General features: G+C 43.4%; 1 protein-coding gene across 2 annotated transcripts in view; it reads left to right on the top strand.

The window, feature by feature from the left end:
- Positions 1-9: 9 nt before the first annotated feature.
- gnao1a (guanine nucleotide binding protein (G protein), alpha activating activity polypeptide O, a) overlaps positions 10-8895 on the top strand; it is a 139065-nt gene continuing 130179 nt past the window's right edge. The window contains exons 1-2 of one of the 2 annotated variants that reach the window (XM_012862957.3): positions 10-735; positions 1410-1452. In XM_012862957.3, coding sequence (XP_012718411.1) covers positions 618-735; positions 1410-1452 — 161 coding nt within the window. In that variant the 5' untranslated portion in view covers positions 10-617. The remainder of the gene's footprint in view (positions 736-1409; positions 1453-8895) is intronic. The other variant, XM_012862956.3, reaches the window with a different exon arrangement.

Raw genomic sequence — 8895 nt, 5'->3', positions numbered from 1 at the left:
CTGCCACTCTCACTGTTACTCTTGTGACGTCAGCGAGCTGCAAGTAAACGAATGAACTGACGGAGGAGAGATCGAGCCCTTACCGGAGCTACCGGGAGGCACCAGAATCACAGAGCGAGTCCCCGCAGCGCGCCCCGGAGCAGCCGAACCGAGGAAACGGTGTGCTGTGCGCCAACCACAGGAAGAAGCAAGCGATGCGAGCGCAGCTCACCGCCGCCCAGTAACCAAGCCAAGCAGTGCCGAAGAGACCGAAGGGACGGAGGTTCGCCGTCAGGAGACGCAAGGAGAACGGACACGAAGCCAGCTGCGGTGGCTCCACCGTGCTGCTTTCTTCTGCTTTGCGCGCCGTGGACCGAACCGAGAGGATCGCTGCGTTAATGCTTTAACGGAGCCTCTGCGCCCGGTCTGAGAGAGAGGGAGCTGCCCAGAGAGAAAGAGACGGATCGAAGGCAGAGCTCAGTGAAAGTGGAAATACAGTCACACAGTTGAAGGATCTGCTGTCAGATTTCTTTCTTTTTTTCCCCCTTCAATCTTTCTGTTGTAAATCCACCGATCGGGTGCGTTTTCGTTTCGTGGATCCTGGTACCGGTAACGCTATCAAGCTGTGTTCTCTAACCATGGGATGTACCCTGAGCGCAGAGGAGAGGGAGGCTATTGACCGGAGCAAAGCCATCGAGAAGAACCTGAAGGAGGACGGGCTGATTGCGGCCAAAGATGTCAAACTGCTGCTGCTCGGTAAGACCCCGCCGCAAGGCCCGAGAAACGAGCCGGCCTGGCCAGCGGAAGGTGTGGCGGGCGCTGCTGGTTGGCAGCGATGGTGTGGAGGACTGGGGGAGCTCAGCTGGGAAATGCGTTAAAATGACAGCAGAAGCACCACGCCTCAGCAGCGTTAAACAAAACAGCACCACTAAAAAAAAAAAAAATGGAAACTGTTAATTCTCATTTTTGCCACTCTGGTCCCGTTCTACTGGATGTGGATGCGTAAATTATCAGGAAGGTGTGGCTGGTGGTAAAATGTTCAAAAACCCAACAGAGGGGTGAGAGCTGCAGATTGGGGGGGGGGAAATGGCAGGTTGCAGCAGTGTTTGCTCAGATCGTTAGGGACCTGAAAAAAAATCCTATAATGACTTAATCTGTTTGTCAAACTAAGTCACAAGATGGAGGGTGGAGGAATAAAAGGAGGAGAAAGGTGCAGCCACTTTCTCCATCCTTTTCATCTGCACCCCCTGCTGCTCCGCTTCATGTTTGAAGAGGCTGAAGCTCCCATTTCTTTCTGTGTTCCTCCCACTCCCTCCTCTTCCTCCCCCCTGTCCAACACACACACACACACACACACACACACACACACACACACACACATACACACACACACCCTGTTTACACTGATTTCTTCTGTCTTTCTCCCTCAGGGGCTGGAGAGTCAGGGAAAAGCACCATCGTCAAACAAATGAAGTAAGTCCTCCATAATCACGGTCCAATAACTCTGTAAAGGTTCCCTTCATCCTGCCCTCCCTCTTTGTCTCCTTCCATGGTTTTCAAATCTATAAATGTACAGCAAGCGTCTTTAATGACTCTGCGGCTCCGAGGCCTGCAGGTCGGTGTTTTGTTCGGCTCGGCCGGAACACATCGGCCTCGTCAAAACGTCGCAGCGAACTGTCGTTCACGCTGCTCCGAGTGGGAAGAGGCACACAGCTGGGTGTGAATATGCAGAAATGTAGTTGGTTTGATCAATCGATCCCAGAGCGGCTCAGCGAGGGAGAGATCAGTTGAGTGGAGACCGCAGGGTGTTGTCACTGCTGTGCTGAACCTTCGGTGCTACTGCAAAAAAAAGCTCGGTTTTGCAATTTCAACTGCTGTTGTTTCTTCGAACCGTACTGCGGTGCTTTCTTCCTGTCTCGTCTTTCATCTTGGTGGATGAGTGGTCTGACCCCTTTTCAGTAAAAGCTCAACTCAACCTGACAGTGGCTTTTTTAGTGTTCATACTACAAGGGCCTTAACACATTTTATTTTACAAGCACAAACTTCATGAGGTTTTATTGGGACTTATCGACTAGAACAGCGTAAGGTGGTAGGAAAGTGTTGTATGCATTTGACTCAAGCTCTTGACTCGACCTCTCTAATGCATTAAATGCGATGTGAGCTAAACCGTCCTGTTGTGGTTCTGGCTGGATGCTTCGGGTTGTCATTCTGCTAGAAGGTGAACCTCCACCTTGGTCTCAAGTCTTCTGCAGCCTCCGACCGGTGAATGTCTAGTGTCTAGCACCATCAATCTCTGACCGGCTCTCCTGTCTTTGATTGAAAACGTGAGCATGATCCTCCTACCCCCATGATGTCTCACCATGGAGACGGTGGGCCCCTTTGTTTCTAGCGGTCAGTTGCAAACGTGACTTCCTTCCACAATGACGTCAAATCCTTCGACAGGTGCCAGATTTCTGAAGTGGTATTTTAGTTTTGTGTCACATTTGTTCTCACGACGGGTTCTTCCACCTGAGCTCTGACTCTGTGCAGCTTCTCTAGTGTTACCATGGGCTGCCTCTCTGGTTAATGCTCTCCTGTCAGTCCTGGTAGGTCTGCAGGTGCTCCGTCCTCTCTCCCTGTTCAGGTGGTGGATTGATCAGAGCTCTGGATGATGTTCATAGCTTAAATTGTTTTAGACCCTAACACTGCTGTAAACGTCTCCAGAACGTTCTCCTTTAACTGTCTGCTGTGCTCCCTGGCCTCTGCCATGCTGATTGTTCTCTTATGTTCTCTAACAAACAGAACAGTGTCATTCATGCTAAGATTAAATTACACACAAGTGGAGTCAGTTTGCTAATTAATGGCCTTCTGAAGGCAGTTTGATGCACAGGGTTACATTTGATGATGCCAGAGTAAGGGCGGGTGAATATAAATTCATGCCACACCGTCACATTTCAACTACGTTGCAGTTTGTGGTTTCTGTGTGTAAAAGTTTTAGGGGTGTGAATATATTTGCACAGCACTGTAGTAGTTGTTTAGCGTACTGTGTTCAGCTTTTGAATCTTTGCTCCCAGCGTCACATGCTGGTGTGTTGGAAACACATCGCTGACAAAAACCTCAGTGAATTAAAGAGAACGTGGCGTTCAGAGGAAAAGCTGCCCTGGAGAAGTCCTGAATCCAGGTCTCCTGTTCCGAGGTCCTGTGACTTTCCTCCACCTCCTGCTCTGAATGTTGCTTGTTCATTGGGCGCCAGTGCAAAGGAACAGTTGCTAACATTCCTGCAGCTTGATTGCATTTCAGGAGAGCTGAGAACCCTGACAGAGCTGCAGGTTTTCATGCCCTGCAGTTCAGAAAGGGAAGGAACTGTTGGCTTTCCTCCATGTTTAGCAGTGTGATGATCCAGGCAGGTTCCACTGAATAAACGTATATATGTTTGTCTACATGGTGTAAGCGAGTGTTTGTTCCGTCCTGCAGGACGCGCAGAGTAAAAATGCTAAGGTTTGCATGCCTCACTCACTTTCTAACAATAATCAACATCCAGGATGCTTTAAATTAATGTTTGATTTATTGTGATCTGTCATATTTACAGTTTTCACTACAGATGATCATGTGCTGGTCTGTCAGCTATCTACTCAAAGGACAGAAGTAGAAACAAACTTCAACAAAAAGATGTGCAATGGTTGCACTTTGTGGTAAATTATCCCAGTGGAGATGTGAGCGAATCTTTTTGTACTTTATTCCTTCAGAACAAGGATCCTTGTTGTCTTTCTTGGTCTGCTTGTGGCTTGATAACCATTTTGTTAATCGATTTATACATTTGGCTCCACCTTTGTAAATGGGAGATTTTTCCAGATTGTGCTCACAGAACCTGGCGAGTCTTAGTGGGCGGATCCAGATTGCAGATGCACCAATCATTCTTTCTGTGGCCAAAGCGGATTTCCAGTTTTCTTGAGATCCGACGAACTGATTCCAGTTTTGACAGATTAAATGTTTTTTTTTTGTCTCTACAGCCTATAAGGCATTAAAGAAAACATATGCTGTAATTATATTTTATGCAGGGTGGAGGTTTGAATCCAACAAAACTAATTAAGGAATTCTAAAATGATCGCCATTTATGAATCAATGCATCTGTCACAAAGCTTGATCAGAATTTGATTTAACAAAACAAAAGTTAGTCTTTATACATATTGCTGGTTGATGCATTAAATAAAAATGTTTATAGGATTGTTTGATACAGTTTGATACCTATGCTGGTTGAGTATATAGTTGATCAGACTGGTCGGTTTCAACTGGATTAAATTGAATTAAGTGCTGCTAAACCCCCAGATTTCTGAACTCATTCCTACACATAGTGAAATCTTTTACCTCTCTTTTGTCAAAAAAAACATCAGAATACGACTTTGTGTTCCATACTGTAGTCCTCAAAGGCCAGTGTATTGCATGTGTGAGCTAATTCAAATGGCTGAGTTACCACATCAGTATGTTGCTAAGTTCTGCAGAGCCCCGCTAATGACCCATTCATTTGGCTGAGTTCTGGACCATTTGGAGCTTATGGAGGGATTTTAGAGGGGGACCAAAGAGTTAAGAGCGTTGCAGTAATAAAACGGGAGGTGATGAGGCTGCGGACAATAACAGAGGCGGAGTGAGGGGAAAGGAAGTGACGAATGCAATCAATGTTGGGTAGATGATAATATGTAGAGCTGGTGATGTTAATGTGAGAGGTGAGAGAAAGATGGGGAGATATCAAGGATGACACCCAGACTCTTGACCTGAGGTGAGACTGTGGAGCTGTCAATGCTGGTTTTATTCCTATAAGATGGATCTCTGTTTCATCATGTTTAATATTAGGAAGTTTGAAGTGAGCCAAGATTTAATGTCAGACAAGCAGGAGGTGAGGGAAGAGGGTGAGAGTAGAGAATTGGGATTAATGGATAAGCAGAGCTGGGTGTCATCTGCGTAGTAATGGTAAAAGTGCAGAAAATATTGCTAAATGAGAATAAGAAAAGTGCTTTTTACACTCAGTTATATTCAAGTGACACTGTGACATCCTGGTTTTGCCACATTAAAACTTGAGTTTAACATGTTAGCCGTCCGTATTTTGGTGTTTTTTTTTTTTTTTTTAACTGGCCGATAACTCATGGATTAATGCACGTACAATAAAAAAAAATACAAAAATACATAATTTGCTCCTGGGGTTATACAATATCATTATAACATGCTTTTGGGATATTGCTGGATATCACTATAAGGATTATGGTTGCAAATAACCCTAATTTCCCTTCTACTTTTTGCATCATCATGATGCCTCCATTGCTTTCAGGTTACGGATCTGATTAAAATATCGGGTCCAGCACATCCGTTGTTCACGTCATACTTGGCTAAAAGGAGCTTCAGTTTGTCGGCTAACCACATCATGTCAGAGCGTGGCAGAATACTGTGTGGCGTACCTCAGGGTTCTGTCTTAGGACCCTTCCTGTTTTTGGTATATATTCTTCCTCTCGGTTGGGTAATCTAAGGTGTCATACCATTTCTTCGCTGATGATCTCCAGTTGTTCTCTTCTTTCAAGGCATCTGAGGCTCACAAGCTGAGCTCCTTAATCAACTGCCTGACACAAGTGAAACAGTGGTTAGGGAATAACGGTCTACAACTGAACTCAGGGAAAACTGAGACTTTTATCTGAGCCTTTGATAGCGCCATCCCCTCCATCAAACACCACTTAGGTGACCTGAGCCTCTCAGCTAAAAACAAACTGAGGAATTCTGGGGTTATCTTTGATGAGGCCATGCCACTAGATCACCATGCTAGGCAGCTTTTTTCATCTGTGTAACATCGCTAAGCTCAGATCCATGGTGAAAAGAGGTGAGCTTGAAATGATTATTCATGCATTTGTGTACTCGTAGCTGGACTATTGCAACAGTTTGTTTTGTTTTAATAAAAAAGAGCTGGCCCGTCTGCAGTAAGTCTAAAACTCAGCTGTGAGACTTTTGACCAGAACCAAGAGGAGAGCTCACATCACACCTGTGTTAATATCTCTCCACTGGCTTCCTGTTGTGTATCATGCATTGTGTTTATAAATAAAGCTTACTTACTTATTTTCTCTGAGCTTTATGATCTTGGTCAATAAGATCAAGATGCGGACATAAAGGAGGGTAAAAGTGACAAATTATAATGTTGGCAAGCAAAGCTTAAATGCATGTCTCCTGAAATATCATAGCCTGCCAAGCAAACCTTTGTGATTGAGACTTTGTTTACGCTGCAGTTGTGATATATTGAGCGTCTCTAATCAGCTCCAAATCAGGTCGGAATTTGTTTTCAAACCATTCAAATTAATTTGAATTTAATCTTTCACAAACAGAGTAAAGACATCACAGATCTCAAACTAATTAGAATAATCTGTGTTTAGGAATGGGTCATCTATTACTGATATTAATAAGTCTAAGTATTATGGAATTTGAAATAGAGCTTACTTTATTTTGTCCAGATGCCTAAAAAAAGGTACAAAACCTGAAAACACTCTTTATTACGCTGAAGCCATCTGCAGTTCCGTGTTGAACAGAATAAAGTAAAGTAAAATAAAGTACCGCTTGACTACGTTTGGGTAAATGCTTTTTATTCAAATATGCAGACTGTTAATAAACTGATCAGTATAAATCCAGATCCAGTTAGAGTCAGGGAAGGGCTGGGACCTTTGGGAACCATGTGGAACCATGCAAAAATGAAAGCATATTTCTTTTTTGGCAGCTTAGGTGTGCTCTGACTGAGAGAGTCTGTAATAACTGGATTTTCCCTCTCACCGTTTGCCGTGAAGGTGTGCTCGCTGATCAGGGGTCAGTTCCGATCTAAAAACCAAGCTCAGCGCTCCTGCTTTACTCCTGCAGAGACTGAACCTTCACCTGCCTAAGTGTCTTAATTAGAGCTGCCTGATAATTAGATCTCTTATGGTATCATGATGATGTACTTAATGATATTTCTGTAGGGACCTACCTGAGCTACTTAGTGAAGGTCTGTCTGGATCCCTGGCAGTGTTTTTATAGTTACAGTATCGGTGCAGTAATCCCATAATAAACCGACAGGATTTACTGGAGTTTCTTGTGAAAGCCAGATGCTCATGAAGCCGCTGCATCAGTGACATGCTGGGCCCCCCCCTCCCCTCACTTTGATCTGTAATCCAGTCGTGACAGACGCTTTTCCTTCGCCCTCCTCTGCTGCGTCATTTTTTAGACAGCGCAGTGTGTTGTAGCCCATAATAGGCTTTGGTTGTGGCCGTAAAGTGACACATTTCTCCAACACATGACTAAGAGGCTCCGGATGAGACCGCTTCTCAGCTGCTAGTGGTCATTTTAGCGTCACTGATTATTGATTGATAAGTGCTTCCGATGGATTCGCTAAACCTACACAGAAAGCCAAGGAGGTCCTGAGTGTTAGAATAGCTGTGTTGCTTTGTTACCTGGTTGGACAGTCTGCTGACCATAAGGTTGCTGCTTCACGTTTACTTCACGTTGCAGATGAATAGCTCTTCCGGGCAAATTAATGGGACTCCAGCAAACCTACCTTTAGTAAGTAAATAACAAGTGCATTTTATTCACATGGAACCTCTCAGAGGTAAAAAAAACACAAAATAAAATGACGTAAAAGATAAAAACGGCACACACGTAACATCATACAACCTAAACCTGGTTAATTTTCTGTATGAATAAATTAGTCTGCTTCCTTAAAGGTTCAACAGATTGTCAGTATTTATTTTTGTACCCATTCACTGTCTGGCTGGCTGAAGCCAACACAATTATTCCTCTTTATTGTGGCTGTTGTGATTTTATGGTTTTGTGGAGGTCAACACACCTTTCCTATACTTGAATGTTTTTTTTTTGTATTGGCCCTTTAGAGGAATAGCTGAAAGTAATGTCTCTAGGAACATCCTGTGTGTTATCTGTCTTTTTAAAATGTACAAATATTTGTGAGGTCTGCCGCTACTTTGGATTTTAGCTAAATTACTTTTGCCCTTAATGTTTTGGTTGAATAGAGCAGTGCTGTGATTGGCTGCTACCCCTTAATTACTTAGAGGTTCTCGCTCAATAATCGTGGAGGACCCCGTGTAGAAACAATTCTGTTTTTCTCTTTATGTTCGTTAAACTGGTTGGGAAAAAACAGCGTTGCCTGTGGGAAAGATAATTTTTACTTAAAAAAACTCAGGCCATAATTAATCCCTGCTTTAATCATTATACAACGGTTCTGATCAAACGTTTTGTCGTTTGGTGCCTTTAATTTGCACAGACATGTAAATGTAGAAATAATCATGTTAAGTCATGGTGAGAATGCCTTCAGTCATCTTTTATTCTTGCACAGAGAGTACTCATTGAGACTGGGGCTTTATATTATTAATAAATGTTGCAATATGACATTATTGAATATTGCAATAATATTATAATTAATCCACATTTTCTTCAGCTTCTAACACTTTCTTTAACCTCTTGGGCATTGTCCTGTGTATACTGCAGAAAGCATCAATTCATACGATCTGGAATATAATATAGAAGTCAATAAGTAAATATGTTAACGGGTGAATTGATGTTTCGTTTGTTTAGTTATATTTAAATTTGTTGCCAACTAAGATCCCCCCAACCCCCCACCCCAGAAAAAATGAAACCCAGGTGTTTTAAAGGGAAGTCTTTAAGGTTCCTGGTGGGAATCCTGGCGATATTCCCAGCACCTTGGTAGTTAGTGTGTCTGTGTGCAAAGAAGTCACCCACGTAAGTGGATTGGATTTAGATTTAATGTGTATCACAGCTGTGTGTTTGATCCCAGTGAGCGGATTTGAGTGGTCCATTACCACCCTGTGCAAGAATTGTGTCCATTACAGGTGCGGTTGGTTTTAACAGAGTTAATTAGGTTTTTAGGTAATGGTTTCTTTAAATCTGCTTTCCTCTGTGAGCTGATTT

The sequence above is a fragment of the Fundulus heteroclitus genome, chromosome 2, assembly GCF_011125445.2.
Source record: "Fundulus heteroclitus isolate FHET01 chromosome 2, MU-UCD_Fhet_4.1, whole genome shotgun sequence".
Lineage (NCBI taxonomy): Eukaryota > Metazoa > Chordata > Actinopteri > Cyprinodontiformes > Fundulidae > Fundulus > Fundulus heteroclitus.
Note: the sequence above shows the minus strand (reverse complement) of the source record. Positions and strands in the feature narration are given on the sequence as shown.